Raw genomic sequence first — 18,117 nt, forward strand, 5'->3', positions numbered from 1 at the left:
GAATCTGGGGCTGTAAATTAAAGTGGTGTTTGTTCTCCTCTTGTTTCATGTAGTTACAGGGTAAGTGTGAATCTGGGGCTGTAAATTAAAGTGGTGTTTGTTCTCCTCTTGTTTCATGTAGTTACAGGGTAAGTGAGAATCTGGGGCTGTAAATTAAAGTGGTGTTTGTTCTCCTCTTGTTTCATGTAGTTACAGGGTAAGTGTGAATCTGGGGCTGTAAATTAAAGTGGTGTTTGTTTTCCTCTTGTTTCATGTAGTTACAGGGTAAGTGTGAATCTGCTGCTGTAAATTAAAGTGGTGTTTGTTCTCCTCTTGTTTCATGTAGTTAGAGGGTAAGTGTGAATCTGCTGCTGTAAATTAAAGTGGTGTTTGTTCTCCTCTTGTTTCATGTAGTTACAGGGTAAGTGTGAATCTGGGGCTGTAAATTAAAGTGGTGTTTGTTCCCCTCTTGTTTCATGTAGTCACAGGGTAATTGTGAATCTGCTGCTGTAAATTAAAGTGGTGTTTGTTCTCCTCTTGTTTCATGTAGTTACAGGGTAAGTGAGAATCTGCGGCTGTAAATTAAAGTGGTGTTTGTTCTCCTCTTGTTTCATGTAGTTACAGGGTAAGTGTGAATCTGCTGGCTGTAAATTAAAGTGGTGTTTGTTCCCCTCTTGTTTCATGTAGCTACAGGGTAAGTGTGAATCTGAGGCTGTAAATTAAAGTGGTGTTTGTTCTCCTCTTGTTTCATGTAGTTACAGGGTAAGTGTGAATCTGGGGCTGTAAATTAAAGTGGTGTTTGTTCCCCTCTTGTTTCATGTAGTTACAGGGTAAGTGTGAATCTGGGGCTGTAAATTAAAGTGGTGTTTGTTCTCCTCTTGTTTCATGTAGTTACAGGGTAAGTGTGAATCTGCTGCTGTAAATTAAAGTGGTGTTTGTTCTCCTCTTGTTTCATGTAGTTAGAGGGTAAGTGTGAATCTGCTGCTGTAAATTAAAGTGGTGTTTGTTCTCCTCTTGTTTCATGTAGTTACAGGGTAAGTGTGAATCTGGGGCTGTAAATTAAAGTGGTGTTTGTTCTCCTCTTGTTTCATGTAGTTAGAGGGTAAGTGTGAATCTGCTGCTGTAAATTAAAGTGGTGTTTGTTCTCCTCTTGTTTCATGTAGTTACAGGGTAAGTGTGAATCTGGGGCTGTAAATTAAAGTGGTGTTTGTTCCCCTCTTGTTTCATGTAGTTACAGGGTAAGTGTGAATCTGCTGCTGTAAATTAAAGTGGTGTTTGTTCTCCTCTTGTTTCATGTAGTTACAGGGTAAGTGTGAATCTGCTGCTGTAAATTAAAGTGGTGTTTGTTCTCCTCTTGTGTCATGTAGTTACAGGGTAAGTGTGAATCTGCTGCTGTAAATTAAAGTGGTGTTTGTTCTCCTCTTGTTTCATGTAGTTACAGGGTAAGTGTGAATCTGCGGCTGTAAATTAAAGTGGTGTTTGTTCTCCTCTTGTTTCATGTAGTTACAGGGTAAGTGTGAATCTGCTGCTGTAAATTAAAGTGGTGTTTGTTCTCCTCTTGTTTCATGTAGTTACAGGGTAAGTGTGAATCTGCTGCTGTAAATTAAAGTGGTGTTTGTTCTCCTCTTGTTTCATGTAGTTACAGGGTAAGTGTGAATCTGCTGCTGTAAATTAAAGGGGTGTTTGTTCTCCTCTTGTTTCATGTAGTTAGAGGGTAAGTGTGAATCTGCTGCTGTAAATTAAAGTGGTGTTTGTTCTCCTCTTGTGTCATGTAGTTACAGGGTAAGTGTGAATCTGCTGCTGTAAATTAAAGTGGTGTTTGTTCTCCTCTTGTGTCATGTAGTTACAGGGTAAGTGTGAATCTGCTGCTGTAAATTAAAGTGGTGTTTGTTCTCCTCTTGTTTCATGTAGTTACAGGGTAAGTGTGAATCTGCAGCTGTAAATTAAAGTGGTGTTTGTTCTCCTCTTGTTTCATGTAGTTAGAGGGTAAGTGTGAATCTGCTGCTGTAAATTAAAGTGGTGTTTGTTCTCCTCTTGTGTCATGTAGTTACAGGGTAAGTGTGAATCTGCTGCTGTAAATTAAAGTGGTGTTTGTTCTCCTCTTGTTTCATGTAGTTACAGGGTAAGTGTGAATCTGCTGCTGTAAATTAAAGTGGTGTTTGTTCTCCTCTTGTTTCATGTAGCTACAGGGTAATTGTGAATCTGCTGCTGTAAATTAAAGTGGTCTTTGTTCTCCTCTTGTTTCATGTAGTTACAGGGTAAGTGTGAATCTGGGGCTGTAAATTAAAGTGGTGTTTGTTCTCCTCTTGTTTCATGTAGATACAGGGTAAGTGTGAATCTGGGCTGTAAATTAAAGTGGTGTTTGTTCCCCTCTTGTTTCATGTAGTTACAGGGTAAGTGTGAATCTGCTGCTGTAAATTAAAGTGGTGTTTGTTCTCCTCTTGTTTCATGTAGTTACAGGGTAAGTGTGAATCTGCTGCTGTAAATTAAAGTGGTGTTTGTTCCCCTCTTGTTTCATGTAGTTACAGGGTAAGTGTGAATCTGCTGCTGTAAATTAAAGTGGTGTTTGTTCTCCTCTTGTTTCATGTAGTTACAGGGTAAGTGTGAATCTGCTGCTGTAAATTAAAGTGGTGTTTGTTCTCCTCTTGTTTCATGTTGTTACAGGGTAAGTGTGAATCTGGGGCTGTAAATTAAAGTGGTGTTTGTTCTCCTCTTGTTTCATGTAGTTACAGGGTAAGTGTGAATCTGTGGCTGTAAATTAAAGTGGTGTTTGTTCTCCTCTTGTTTCATGTAGTTACAGGGTAAGTGTGAATCTGTGGCTGTAAATTAAAGTGGTGTTTGTTCTCCTCTTGTTTCATGTAGTTACAGGGTTAGTGTGAATCTGTGGCTGTAAATTAAAGTGGTGTTTGTTCTCCTCTTGTTTCATGTAGTTACAGGGTAAGTGTGAATCTGGGGCTGTAAATTAAAGTGGTGTTTGTTCTCCTCTTGTTTCATGTAGTTACAGGGTAAGTGTGAATCTGCTGCTGTAAATTAAAGTGGTGTTTGTTCTCCTCTTGTTTCATGTAGTTACAGGGTAAGTGTGAATCTGCTGCTGTAAATTAAAGTGGTGTTTGTTCTCCTCTTGTTTCATGTAGTTACAGGGTAAGTGTGAATCTGCTGCTGTAAATTAAAGTGGTGTTTGTTCTCCTCTTGTTTCATGTAGTTACAGGGTAAGTGTGAATCTGCGGCTGTAAATTAAAGTGGTGTTTGTTCTCCTCTTGTTTCATGTAGTTACAGGGTAAGTGTGAATCTGGGCTGTAAATTAAAGTGGTGTTTGTTCCCCTCTTGTTTCATGTAGTTACAGGGTAAGTGTGAATCTGCTGCTGTAAATTAAAGTGGTGTTTGTTCTCCTCTTGTTTCATGTAGTTACAGGGTAAGTGTGAATCTGTGGCTGTAAATTAAAGTGGTGTTTGTTCCCCTCTTGTTTCATGTAGATACAGGGTAAGTGTGAATCTGGGCTGTAAATTAAAGTGGTGTTTGTTCCCCTCTTGTTTCATGTAGATACAGGGTAAGTGTGAATCTGTGGCTGTAAATTAAAGTGGTGTTTGTTCCCCTCTTGTTTCATGTAGATACAGGGTAAGTGTGAATCTGGGCTGTAAATTAAAGTGGTGTTTGTTCCCCTCTTGTTTCATGTAGATACAGGGTAAGTGTGAATCTGGGCTGTAAATTAAAGTGGTGTTTGTTCCCCTCTTGTTTCATGTAGATACAGGGTAAGTGTGAATCTGGGCTGTAAATTAAAGTGGTGTTTGTTCCCCTCTTGTTTCATGTAGATACAGGGTAAGTGTGAATCTGGGCTGTAAATTAAAGTGGTGTTTGTTCTCCTCTTGTTTCATGTAGATACAGGGTAAGTGTGAATCTGGGCTGTAAATTAAAGTGGTGTTTGTTCCCCTCTTGTTTCATGTAGTTACAGGGTAAGTGTGAATCTGCTGCTGTAAATTAAAGTGGTGTTTGTTCTCCTCTTGTTTCATGTAGTTACAGGGTAAGTGTGAATCTGCTGCTGTAAATTAAAGTGGTGTTTGTTCCCCTCTTGTTTCATGTAGTTACAGGGTAAGTGTGAATCTGCTGCTGTAAATTAAAGTGGTGTTTGTTCCCCTCTTGTTTCATGTAGTTACAGGGTAAGTGTGAATCTGGGGTTGTAAATTAAAGTGGTGTTTGTTCTCCTCTTGTTTCATGTAGTTACAGGGTAAGTGTGAATCTGCTGATGTAAATTAAAGTGGTGTTTGTTCTCCTCTTGTTTCATGTAGTTACAGGGTAAGTGTGAATCTGGGGCTGTAAATTAAAGTGGTGTTTGTTCTCCTCTTGTTTCATGTAGATACAGGGTAAGTGTGAATCTGGGGCTGTAAATTAAAGTGGTGTTTGTTCTCCTCTTGTTTCATGTAGTTACAGGGTAAGTGTGAATCTGGGTCTGTAAATTAAAGTGGTGTTTGTTCTCCTCTTGTTTCATGTAGTTAGAGGGTAAGTGTGAATCTGTGGCTGTAAATTAAAGTGGTGTTTGTTCTCCTCTTGTTTCATGTAGTTACAGGGTAAGTGTGAATCTGCTGCTGTAAATTAAAGTGGTGCTTGTTCCCCTCTTGTTTCATGTAGTTACAGGGTAAGTGTGAATCTGGGGCTGTAAATTAAAGTGGTGTTTGTTCTCCTCTTGTTTCATGTAGTTACAGGGTAAGTGTGAATCTGCTGCTGTAAATTAAAGTGGTGTTTGTTCTCCTCTTGTTTCATGTAGTTACAGGGTAAGTGTGAATCTGCTGCTGTAAATTAAAGTGGTGCTTGTTCCCCTCTTGTTTCATGTAGTTACAGGGTAAGTGTGAATCTGGGGCTGTAAATTAAAGTGGTGTTTGTTCTCCTCTTGTTTCATGTAGTTACAGGGTAAGTGTGAATCTGCTGCTGTAAATTAAAGTGGTGTTTGTTCCCCTCTTGTTTCATATAGTTACAGGGTAAGTGTGAATCTGCTGCTGTAAATTAAAGTGGTGTTTGTTCCCATCTTGTTTCATGTAGTTACAGGGTAAGTGTGAATCTGAGGCTGTAAATTAAAGTGGTGTTTGTTCTCCTCTTGTTTCATGTAGTTACAGGGTAAGTGTGAATCTGGGCTGTAAATTAAAGTGGTGTTTGTTCTCCTCTTGTTTCATGTAGCTACAGGGTAAGTGTGAATCTGCTGCTGTAAATTAAAGTGGTGTTTGTTCTCCTCTTGTTTCATGTAGTTACAGGGTAAGTGTGAATCTGCTGCTGTAAATTAAAGTGGTGTTTGTTCCCCTCTTGTTTCATGTAGTTACAGGGTAAGTGTGAATCTGCCGCTATAAATTAAAGTGGTGTTTGTTCTCCTCTTGTTTCATGTAGTTACAGGGTAAGTGTGAATCTGGGGCTGTAAATTAAAGTGGTGTTTGTTCTCCTCTTGTTTCATGTAGTTACAGGGTAAGTGTGAATCTGGGGCTGTAAATTAAAGTGGTGTTTGTTCTCCTCTTGTTTCATGTAGTTACAGGGTAAGTGTGAATCTGGGGCTGTAAATTAAAGTGGTGTTTGTTCCCCTCTTGTTTCATGTAGTTACAGGGTAAGTGTGAATCTGCCGCTATAAATTAAAGTGGTGTTTGTTCTCCTCTTGTTTCATGTAGTTACAGGGTAAGTGTGAATCTGGGGCTGTAAATTAAAGTGGTGTTTGTTCCCCTCTTGTTTCATGTAGCTACAGGGTAAGTGTGAATCTGCTGCTGTAAATTAAAGTGGTGTTTGTTCTCCTCTTGTTTCATGTAGTTACAGGGTAAGTGTGAATCTGGGGCTGTAAATTAAAGTGGTGTTTGTTCTCCTCTTGTTTCATGTAGTTACAGGGTAAGTGTGAATCTGGGGCTGTAAATTAAAGTGGTGTTTGTTCTCCTCTTGTTTCATGTAGTTACAGGGTAAGTGTGAATCTGTGGCTGTAAATTAAAGTGGTGTTTGTTCTCCTCTTGTTTCATGTAGTTACAGGGTAAGTGTGAATCTGGGGCTGTAAATTAAAGTGGTGTTTGTTCCCCTCTTGTTTCATGTAGTTACAGGGTAAGTGTGAATCTGCTGCTGTAAATTAAAGTGGTGTTTGTTCTCCTCTTGTTTCATGTAGTTACAGGGTAAGTGTGAATCTGGGGCTGTAAATTAAAGTGGTGTTTGTTCCCCTCTTGTTTCATGTAGTTACAGGGTATGTGTGAATCTGCAGCTGTAAATTAAAGTGGTGTTTGTTCTCCTCTTGTTTCATGTAGTTACAGGGTAAGTGTGAATCTGCTGCTGTAAATTAAAGTGGTGTTTGTTCTCCTCTTGTTTCATGTAGTTACAGGGTAAGTGTGAATCTGCTGCTGTAAATTAAAGTGGTGTTTGTTCCCCTCTTGTTTCATGTAGCTACAGGGTAAGTGTGAATCTGCTGCTGTAAATTAAAGTGGTGTTTGTTCTCCTCTTGTTTCATGTAGTTACAGGGTAAGTGTGAATCTGGGGCTGTAAATTAAAGTGGTGTTTGTTCTCCTCTTGTTTCATGTAGTTACAGGGTAAGTGTGAATCTGGGGCTGTAAATTAAAGTGGTGTTTGTTCTCCTCTTGTTTCATGTAGTTACAGGGTAAGTGTGAATCTGGGGCTGTAAATTAAAGTGGTGATTATTCTCCTCTTGTTTCATGTAGTTACAGGGTAAGTGTGAATCTGCTGCTGTAAATTAAAGTGGTGTTTGTTCTCCTCTTGTTTCATGTAGTTACAGGGTAAGTGTGAATCTGCTGCTGTAAAATAAAGTGGTGTTTGTTCTCCTCTTGTTTCATGTAGTTACAGGGTAAGTGTGAATCTGCTGCTGTAAATTAAAGTGGTGTTTGTTCTCCTCTTGTTTCATGTAGATACAGGGTAAGTGTGAATCTGCTGCTGTAAATTAAAGTGGTGTTTGTTCCCCTCTTGTTTCATGTAGTTACAGGGTAAGTGTGAATCTGGGGCTGTAAATTAAAGTGGTGTTTGTTCTCCTCTTGTTTCATGTAGTTACAGGGTAAGTGTGAATCTGCGGCTGTAAATTAAAGTGGTGTTTGTTCTCCTCTTGTTTCATGTAGTTACAGGGTAAGTGTGAATCTGCTGCTGTAAATTAAAGTGGTGTTTGTTCCCATCTTGTTTCATGTAGTTACAGGGTAAGTGTGAATCTGCTGCTGTAAATTAAAGTGGTGTTTGTTCTCCTCTTGTTTCATGTAGTTACAGGGTAAGTGTGAATCTGCTGCTGTAAATTAAAGTGGTGTTTGTTCTCCTCTTGTTTCATGTAGTTACAGTCTAAGTGTGAATCTGTGGCTGTAAATTAAAGTGGTGTTTGTTCCCATCTTGTTTCATGTAGATACAGGGTAAATGTGAATCTGGGGCTGTAAATTAAAGTGGTGTTTGTTCCCCTCTTGTTTCATGTAGTTACAGGGTAAGTGTGAATCTGTGGCTGTAAATTAAAGTGGTGTTTGTTCTCCTCTTGTTTCATGTAGTTACAGGGTAAGTGTGAATCTGTGGCTGTAAATTAAAGTGGTGTTTGTTCCCATCTTGTTTCATGTAGATACAGGGTAAGTGTGAATCTGGGGCTGTAAATTAAAGTGGTGTTTGTTCCCCTCTTGTTTCATGTAGTTAGAGGGTAAGTGTGAATCTGTGGCTGTAAATTAAAGTGGTGTTTGTTCTCCTCTTGTTTCATGTAGTTACAGGGTAAGTGTGAATCTGGGGCTGTAAATTAAAGTGGTGTTTGTTCTCCTCTTGTTTCATGTAGTTACAGGGTAAGTGTGAATCTGGGGCTGTAAATTAAAGTGGTGTTTGTTCTCCTCTTGTTTCATGTAGTTACAGGGTAAGTGTGAATCTGTGGCTGTAAATTAAAGTGGTGTTTGTTCCCATCTTGTTTCATGTAGATACAGGGTAAGTGTGAATCTGGGGCTGTAAATTAAAGTGGTGTTTGTTCCCATCTTGTTTCATGTAGTTACAGGGTAAGTGTGAATCTGGGCTGTAAATTAAAGTGGTGTTTGTTCCCCTCTTGTTTCATGTAGTTACAGGGTAAGTGTGAATCTGCTGCTCTAAATTAAAGTGGTGTTTGTTCCCCTCTTGTTTCATGTAGTTACAGGGTAAGTGTGAATCTGCTGCTGTAAATTAAAGTTGTGTTTGATCTCCTCTTGTTTCATGTAGTTACAGGGTAAGTGTGAATCTGCTGCTGTAAATTAAAGTGGTGTTTGTTCTCCTCTTGTTTCATGTAGTTACAGGGTAGGTGTGAATCTGGGGCTGTAAATTAAAGTGGTGTTTGTTCTCCTCTTGTTTCATGTAGTTACAGGGTAAGTGTGAATCTGCAGCTGTAAATTAAAGTGGTGTTTGTTCTCCTCTTGTTTCATGTAGTTACAGGGTAAGTGTGAATCTGCTGCTGTAAATTAAAGTGGTGTTTGTTCTCCTCTTGTTTCATGTAGTTACAGGGTAAGTGTGAATCTGCAGCTGTAAATTAAAGTGGTGTTTGTTCTCCTCTTGTTTCATGTAGTTACAGGGTAAGTGTTAATCTGCTGCTGTAAATTAAAGTGGTGTTTGTTCTCCTCTTGTTTCATGTAGTTAGAGGGTAAGTGTGAATCTGGGGCTGTAAATTAAAGTGGTGTTTGTTCCCCTCTTGTTTCATGTAGTTACAGGGTAAGTGTGAATCTGCAGCTGTAAATTAAAGTGGTGTTTGTTCTCCTCTTGTTTCATGTAGTTACAGGGTAAGTGTGAATCTGCTGCTGTAAATTAAAGTGGTGTTTGTTCTCCTCTTGTTTCATGTAGTTACAGGGTAAGTGTGAATCTGCTGCTGTAAATTAAAGTGGTGTTTGTTCTCCTCTTGTTTCATGTAGTTACAGGGTAAGTGTGAATCTGGGGCTGTAAATTAAAGTGGTGTTTGTTCTCCTCTTGTTTCATGTAGTTACAGGGTAAGTGTGAATCTGCAGCTGTAAATTAAAGTGGTGTTTGTTCTCCTCTTGTTTCATGTAGTTAGAGGGTAAGTGTGAATCTGCTGCTGTAAATTAAAGTGGTGTTTGTTCTCCTCTTGTTTCATGTAGTTAGAGGGTAAGTGTGAATCTGGGGCTGTAAATTAAAGTGGTGTTTGTTCTCCTCTTGTTTCATGTAGTTACAGGGTAAGTGTGAATCTGGGGCTGTAAATTAAAGTGGTGTTTGTTCTCCTCTTGTTTCATGTAGTTACAGGGTAAGTGTGAATCTGCTGCTGTAAATTAAAGTGGTGTTTGTTCCCCTCTTGTTTCATGTAGTTACAGGGTAAGTGTGAATCTGCTGCAGTAAATTAAAGTGGTGTTTGTTCTCCTCTTGTTTCATGTAGTTACAGGGTAAGTGTGAATCTGGGGCTGTAAATTAAAGTGGTGTTTGTTCTCCTCTTGTTTCATGTAGTTACAGGGTAAGTGTGAATCTGGGGCTGTAAATTAAAGTGGTGTTTGTTCCCATCTTGTTTCATGTAGTTACAGGGTAAGTGTGAATCTGGGGCTGTAAATTAAAGTGGTGTTTGTTCTCCTCTTGTTTCATGTAGTTAGAGGGTAAGTGTGAATCTGCTGCTGTAAATTAAAGTGGTGTTTGTTCTCCTCTTGTTTCATGTAGCTACAGGGTAAGTGTGAATCTGGGGCTGTAAATTAAAGTGGTGTTTGTTCTCCTCTTGTTTCATGTAGTTACAGGGTAAGTGTGAATCTGGGGCTGTAAATTAAAGTGGTGTTTGTTCTCCTCTTGTTTCATGTAGTTACAGGGTAAGTGTGAATCTGTGGCTGTAAATTAAAGTGGTGTTTGTTCCCCTCTTGTTTCATGTAGTTACAGGGTAAGTGTGAATCTGCGGCTGTAAATTAAAGTGGTGTTTGTTCTCCTCTTGTTTCATGTAGTTACAGGGTAAGTGTGAATCTGGGGCTGTAAATTAAAGTGGTGTTTGTTCTCCTCTTGTTTCATGTAGTAACAGGGTAAGTGTGAATCTGGGGCTGTAAATTAAAGTGGTGTTTGTTCTCCTCTTGTTTCATGTAGTTACAGGGTAAGTGTGAATCTGTGGCTGTAAATTAAAGTGGTGTTTGTTCCCCTCTTGTTTCATGTAGTTACAGGGTAAGTGTGAATCTGCGGCTGTAAATTAAAGTGGTGTTTGTTCTCCTCTTGTTTCATGTAGTCACAGGGTAAGTGTGAATCTGCTGCTGTAAATTAAAGTGGTGTTTGTTCTCCTCTTGTTTCATGTAGTTACAGGGTAAGTGTGAATCTGCTGCTGTAAATTAAAGTGGTGTTTGTTCTCCTCTTGTTTCATGTAGTTACAGGGTAAGTGTGAATCTGCTGCTGTAAATTAAAGTGGTGTTTGTTCTCCTCTTTTTTCATGTAGTTACAGGGTAAGTGTGAATCTGGGGCTGTAAATTAAAGTGGTGTTTGTTCCCCTCTTGTTTCATGTAGTTAGAGGGTAAGTGTGAATCTGCTGCTGTAAATTAAAGTGGTGTTTGTTCCCCTCTTGTTTCATGTAGTTACAGGGTAAGTGTGAATCTGGGGCTGTAAATTAAAGTGGTGTTTGTTCTCCTCTTGTTTCATGTAGTTACAGGGTAAGTGTGAATCTGCTGCTGTAAATTAAAGTGGTGTTTGTTCTCCTCTTGTTTCATGTAGTAACAGGGTAAGTGTGAATCTGCTGCTGTAAATTAAAGTGGTGTTTGTTCTCCTCTTGTTTCATGTAGTTACAGGGTAAGTGTGAATCTGCTGCTGTAAATTAAAGTGGTGTTTGTTCTCCTCTTGTTTCATGTAGTTACAGGGTAAGTGTGAATCTGCGGCTGTAAATTAAAGTGGTGTTTGTTCCCCTCTTGTTTCATGTAGTAAAAGGGTAAGTGTGAATCTGTGGCTGTAAATTAAAGTGGTGTTTGTTCTCCTCTTGTTTCATGTAGTTACAGGGTAAGTGTGAATCTACGGCTGTAAATTAAAGTGGTGTTTGTTCCCCTCTTGTTTCATGTAGTTACAGGGTAAGTGTGAATCTGCTGCTGTAAATTAAAGTGGTGTTTGTTCTCCTCTTGTTTCATGTAGTTACAGGGTAAGTATGAATCTGTGAAAAAATCTGTGAATCTGAAAATTATCTGTTACAGGGTAACTGATAATTTGCCCCATAATTGAAAAATATTTACAGTATAAATAATTTGTTAATTTTCCTGATAGTTACCCCTTTATTCCCCCAAAATTACATATAATTCCTTTATACCTACACGTACTTACTTTATAGTTACACTATAGGTACTGAAAGTTATGCGGTAAATTTGCTTTAATTACGCAGTACTTTGTAGAATTTTATTTTCGGTGACGGTACTTTCTGGGCCGTAATATAAAGTGTTACCAATAGTTGCATCATTTGTAATTGATTTATTTTTTAAAACTTTAATGTTAATTTATGAAATTGCAATGCCTTGATTTTAGTAAAGTTAGTACACAGTCATAGCCATAAATGCAATAGTACTAATAATTGGCATAATTTCTTTCTGTGTTTTGGTTTTCAGCCTTGGTTTCCTCTTTTTCGGTTTTCGGTTTCAGCCAAGAATTTTATTTTCGGTGCATCCCTAGTATAAAGTATACCTCATAACCCTCTCTCATGAAACTGCATATATCTCTAATCAATCATTTAAATGTATTTGATCATACCTCTGTGGTGACTCTGATCACGTCACTGTCTCTGGTGTAGTTGAGTTTCCCCATCGCCGCACATTTGATCTCATACTCCGTCTCTGCTCTCAGATCAGTCAGAGTAACTGAGAGTTGACCCTTCAGCACAGGTTCAGATGTCCAGACTGTGTCCTGCTTTGGTTTATACAGTAATCTGAGCTCCACTGTAGCAGGACATGATGGAGGAACCTTCAGAACCACAGTATGACCTTGGACCTCTTCAATGATCGGACGGGCTGGTTTGGATGGAGGAGTGAAGCAAATAGCTTCACCACATCCATGTTCATACAGGAGAATGCAGGAACCCAGATGATTCTCAATTTCCTTTGAGGAGACAATAAATTTAGTGGACTGACTGTCATGTGACGTCATCAGTTCCTTAAACATGGTTACATTTTCTTTTATTTTCTGCCTGATGTGTCCAGAGAGCCATGTCAATGTTCGAGGAGTAGTTCCTGGATTCTTCCACTTTGTTTGAGCTTTCATGTAGTTCTCTTGTTCAGAAAGCAGCTCGTCTGGCTGTTCAAGGGAACTAAAGGTGTAGCAAACCACATTCTCCACCTTAATATCTGACAGCACTGTGTCTAAACTCGTGTTCACTTCAGCTCCAAAGCACAGTAATTGTTGAAGAAACTCCCCAACTGTGTTTATTTCTTTTTCTTTCGCTTTGATCCACTCCTTAAGATCCTGTGTGTTAAATGGAGACTCGCCGTGAGCTTGTAGAAGACTGGTCAAAGCACAAGTCTCTTCTTCACAAGCTTGAACTGACCGGATCAGCGATTGACTTCTCTTGTTGAAATTTTGCCTGTAGATTTGGCAGAATTGCTTCATATCTTCAATCTTCTTGCGGAATGCAGTAAATACATTTATCCTGGTGTCTTTCAGAAGTTCACTGCACTTGTTTTCAGTAAAGCTCAGATTTTCAATGACCGAGTCTGTTGCCAAGAGGAGCTTCTTCTCAATGACCCTCAGATGGATCACGTCACTGTCTCTGGTGTAGTTGAGTTTCCCCATCGCCGCACATTTGATCTCATACTCCGTCTCTGCTCTCAGATCAGTCAGAGTAACTGAGAGTTGACCCTTCAGCACAGGTTCAGATGTCCAGACTGTGTCCTGCTTTGGTTTATACAGTAATCTGAGCTCCACTGTAGCAGGACATGATGGAGGAACCTTCAGAACCACAGTATGACCTTGGACCGCTTCAATGATCGGACGGGCTGGTTTGGATGGAGGAGTGAAGCAAATAGCTTCATCACATCCATGTTCATACAGGAGAATGCAGGAACCCAGATGATTCTCAATTTCCTTTGAGGAGACAATAAATTTAGTGGACTGACTGTCATGTGACGTCATCAGTTCCTTAAACATGGTTACATTTTCTTTTATTTTCTGCCTGATGTGTCCAGAGAGCCATGTCAATGTTCGAGGAGTAGTTCCTGGATTCTTCCACATTGTTTGAGCTTCCATGTAGTTCTCTTGTTCAGAAAGCAGCTCGTCTGGCTGTTCAAGGGAACTAAAGGTGTAGCAAACCACATTCTCCACCTTAATATCTGACAGCACTGTGTCTAAACTCGTGTTCACTTCAGCTCCAAAGCACAGTAATTGTTGAAGAAACTCCCCAACTGTGTTTATTTCTTTTTCTTTCGCTTTGATCCACTCCTTAAGATCCTGTGTGTTAAATGGAGACTCGCCGTGAGCTTGTAGAAGACTGGTCAAAGCACAAGTCTCTTCTTCACAAGCTTGAACTGACCGGATCAGCGATTGACTTCTCTTGTTGAAATCTTGCCTGTAGATTTGGCAGAATTGCTTCATATCTTCAATCTTCTTGCGGAATGCAGTAAATACATTTATCCTGGTGTCTTTCAGAAGTTCACTGCACTTGTTTTCAGTAAAGCTCAGATTTTCAATGACCGAGTCTGTTGCCAAGAGGAGCTTCTTCTCAATGACCCTCAGATGGATCACGTCACTGTCTCTGGTGTAGTTGAGTTTCCCCATCGCCGCACATTTGATCTCATACTCCGTCTCTGCTCTCAGATCAGTCAGAGTAACTGAGAGTTGACCCTTCAGCACAGGTTCAGATGTCCAGACTGTGTCCTGCTTCGGTTTATACAGTAATCTGAGCTCCACTGTAGCAGGACATGATGGAGGAACCTTCAGAACCACAGTATGACCTTTGACCTCTTCAATGATCGGACGGGCTGGTTTGGATGGAGGAGTGAAGCAAATAGCTTCATTGCATTCACTTTCATACAGGAGAATGCAGGAACCAGGATAATTCTCAATTTCTCTAGAGGACACAATGAACTTGGCAGGTTTACAGCTGTCTTTTGAATTGATTAAGGTCTCAAACATCTTCAAGTTTCTCTTCATGCTCTTTTTGATCTCATCAGTGAGCCAAGACTTTTGCTTTGAATCAGGGCTGTTCTGAACAGTTTCTCCTTTTGTTGAAAGATTCAGATAGGCATTTTGGTTAGAAAGAAGCATGTCTGAGCAGTCCAGTGATGTGAACGTGTAACTCACAAGATTTTCATCTTCCAGGCCCATCCAGACGGCATCTACATTGAGCTCTACCTGTGCACCAGCATCCTTCAGCCGTCTGAGGACTGATTTAATGATCTCAGACTCTCTTTCTCTCTCTTTCAGCCATTCTGTGAGGTCACTTGCTCTGAATGGAGATAAATCATTTTCTTGTAGAAGATCATTCAGTGCAGTTTCCTGCATCACTTCTCCACGGATGTTTGGCAGCAGAGAGTGCAGTCTCTTCACCAGTCTCAACTTGTATGTGCAGCAGTTTTTCTTCATTTTCTCTATTTGATCATAAAATGCAGCAAATGTCCGAGCAGGAGAGTCTTCCATTAGGTCACAACATTTCATCTCAGCTGTATTTAAACTCTCAATGACTGATTCTGTCTTTGTGATTAGATGAATGCTGATGTCTTTAAGAAGTTTTGATTCTCTTGAGTTAAGTTTTTCCAGAGGATAAAGCCAAACTCTTAGTGGAACAGCCAGCTTTTGGTTTTCTTTCAGCAATGTTGGAAGTTCAGCAAAAATTGTCATTGAATCTTCAAAAGAGGTCGGGTTAGACAGCAGCTGGAAGTCGCCATAAAATGTACAAGAAAATTTTTTGACTGCGTTTTTCTGATTGTCATCCATCTTCAGATTGACATTTGCATTCACTGAAACACCCTTCAGTTTCTCAAAGGCTACTTTTAATTCTCCTTCCACAGTGGTTTTGTCCTCATCTGATTCAACTTTTCTGTCAAAAATGAAATAGGCGTTTGCTCCGTAAAGCACTCCTGTCACTACATGTGTAGCTATATCATTATAATTGTCAGGCATATTTTGCATGCTAGGCAAATGGTTAATGATCAGTTCTTTGAATTCACAGGTTGCATTATAATGTAGCGTCAGTCTCTGCTGTATGAAAGACTTCTTGGTGTCTTTGAGATATTTTGCTGCTCCACTAACCTCGATGAGTCCACCTAAAACACTCAGGCTCATCCCACCATCAATATTGAGTAATTCAGATTTGTCCTGAATGGAGTCTGAAGCTGAGACTGTGAATCTTGTATTAACTTGGGGACGAGACGAAATAAACGGATTCAGCTCTATTTCCCAAGGTCTGATCCCTTTAAAAGAAAAAACAATATTGAGAAACAATATTGAGTCTGCAAATCACATAAACACTCCACACAGTACAACAACCGTGCGTGTCGGTGAAAACACTCGTTTAAACAACATACACACCAGGACATTCGACTGCACATCATGTTTTTTACAATATTGATAATTGCAATCGTATGGCATATCAACAACCTTCCTGAGTAATCATATTATCCACTTAAACTCCGTGGACCTGTACAGGGTCCGGAATGACATCGTCATGTATATATTTTCAATGTTAAATGTCTGTGGAGGAGCTCTGGCCTCATACGTGGCACCATTTGAAAGCTTAGAGTCCCGACTTTCTGGAGATTTGCATCACTTTGGCATTTGTTTTACACAAAGTAATGTATTAACACTAAATTACTCTGGTGCCATTTCCGCCAGGATTTGGCCGACCCAAATTGAAAAGCCTGGCATACACACATACAGTGGTCTCTAGGTTCAAAATGTTGGTGTCATTTTACAGGAAACCCTTTAGAGTTACATAAAACACTGCTAAAAAAAACATGTTAGTATATGTTGTCTAAGCTGTAATAACCCCCCAAAAAAGTAGGCGCTTTTTGATTTTTTTTTTTATAAATTCGTTTTTGAAAGTGTGTAGCTCAGGCCCTGTGTGCTCTAGGTTCCTTCGGAAATCCCAAAAATGGTCCTGGTGTTTAAGAGGTTAAATCAGTTCAGCACAACAATGTAGCTCACTTGCAAAAGCTAATATCTCTCCCAAAACTGTGAACTCATGTGACAGGTCAAGCCTGTTTACATTTATTTTTGGTTTATTTGTCGTCTTTCAATGGTCGTGTGCTTCAAATGGGAAGACACGGCCATTGAGCACACCTGTGCTGCGCAATTACTGCGGTGTGTTTGTGGCTTTATAAAAAGCACATTGAAGTGATGTTGCTTGGGCAGAAAAGGTCTTTCAACTTTGTTTCTTGTTGTTTTTCCCTGGTGAGTCGCCTGTTTTATTCCTTTTTCCCAGTTGTAGATCACTGTCTAAATATGTGTTTGCTACTAGGGATGTGTGTGTATTTGGTGTGTAAAGCATTAATGTCAGACTGTATGATAATCAGACGCTCAAGAGAACATGTCCAGAGTTCTACATCAACCATTTGACTCAAAGTAACAAACACTCAGCAACTTTCAAGTAGTAATTTTCATGCAAATGCTGTTGGTGGTATGTTTTCTAATTCATCACTACTCCTCAATCCTGTGTTCATTAGTGTCCATAGCCTTCCATGAATTTGTCTGTGGCCTAACGTGGTCTCTATCCAGGTGGCCTATCGTAGCCTTCATTAAGGCTTTGTCTCTGTAAAAGGAAATATCTCAAAGCACATCCATGCACCCCCAGTCATTCTACACTGGGTTTCCCATATCAAGAAGGTAATGACCGTCCTACAGAACTGCAGACCATCTCATCGGTATACCAGATATTAATTCAAGGTCATGTGCTGCTACAACAGCAGCTGAACATGGGATTTTATGATGGTCAAGACGGTCTTCAACATTCGAATCCTACAGGATGCTCAAACCATTCAGGCATGTTCAGTAAACTCTCCCGTAATTGCAAAGGTAAAACTAAGGTTAACAATGTGTCTTAACAAGCATTAGGGAATTTCTCAGCTTTTCATTATCCTACTCCTGACTCCTAATACTTAAATCTTATGTGGTAAATATACTATCTACATAGACTTCTCGTCATGGTGGCAGTCCGTACAGCATACACAGCTTTTGCAGTAGCCTAACAATTCCTCTGTTTATTGATTTAATACCTTTGTCAATATTCATATCTATTTTATGTTCATTGGTCATATTCTAAGTAATCCTCATGCAAATACTAGGCTTTGTCTCGAGTTGCTGATCAAGGCTTAACATATGGCTGTTCAAAGCTTTCATCTACACGTGGCCATTAAGGCCGATCAAGGCTAGTCGGTGGCCAATCATAAGCCTTCCACGGTTATAATTCTCAGGCTCAATTTATGGTTCAATGACATCTGTCTTTTGATGTTTCAGGAATCGGAGCATTCATGACGAGTGAGTATACAATTCTTTCAAAACTTCTTTTGGGGTGGGTGGGCCCTGTCAAAGTAGAAATGCAGAATGTTTCCTGTGATGGGTAGATTTAGGGGCAGTGTGTGTGTGTGTGTGTGTGTGTGTGTGTGTGTGTGTGTGTGATGGGTAGGTTTAGGGGTAGGGGCAGTGTGTGTGTGTGTGTGTGTGTGTGTGTGTGTGTGTGTGTGTGTGTGTGTGTGTGTGTGTGTGTGTATACTCTGTATTTGCTGTATTGCTTGGTGTTTTAATTACTAGAAGGAAGATACATTTCGTTTCTGCACTTATTCCTTTTATTCATAATTTTGTTCCGGGAGCTACTCACAAATTGCACTTTAACCAGGACAGTTTGAAGCGCGCTGTACGCAATCACCAGCCGTTATTAAATAATAATTGTTGGCTTTTAGCACAGGTAGTGAGTGATAGTTTGGTTTCGATTTGAGTCGTTGGCAGACCGTTGCGTTGATTAATCTTTGGGATAATTATAAAAGCGTCCACACCTGCTATCCCTCAAGCAGTGATCAGTGTGTATTTAATAAGCGTGTCAGCGCTGTCGCGGTAGCGACAGCGCGGTTCTCTCTCTTCTCACAATGTGCTTTCAATACATACCCACTATTTCTACCCCTCGCTCCACTATCAGACGCAGACGGCAGCGCAACACTGCTAATCTGCGTCCTATTCCTTCCTCTACTAATATCCCTCCCTCCTTTTCTCTGGGTCTATGGAATTGTCAGTCAGCTATAAACAAAGCTGACTTCATTCCAGCCTTCGCCACTCATTCCAATCTGAATA

The 18,117-nt window shown here is 39.9% G+C and overlaps 1 protein-coding gene across 1 annotated transcript in view; it reads right to left on the minus strand.

The window, feature by feature from the left end:
• The window catches only part of LOC137090005 (uncharacterized), a 55,673-nt gene that overhangs the window by 25,936 nt on the left and 11,620 nt on the right, over positions 1 to 18,117 (minus strand). The window contains exon 3 of the mRNA XM_067453652.1: positions 11,599 to 15,248. Coding sequence (XP_067309753.1) covers positions 11,599 to 15,248 — 3,650 coding nt within the window. The remainder of the gene's footprint in view (positions 1 to 11,598; positions 15,249 to 18,117) is intronic.

This window comes from Pseudorasbora parva, chromosome 2 (genome assembly GCF_024679245.1).
Source record: "Pseudorasbora parva isolate DD20220531a chromosome 2, ASM2467924v1, whole genome shotgun sequence".
NCBI lineage: Eukaryota > Metazoa > Chordata > Actinopteri > Cypriniformes > Gobionidae > Pseudorasbora > Pseudorasbora parva.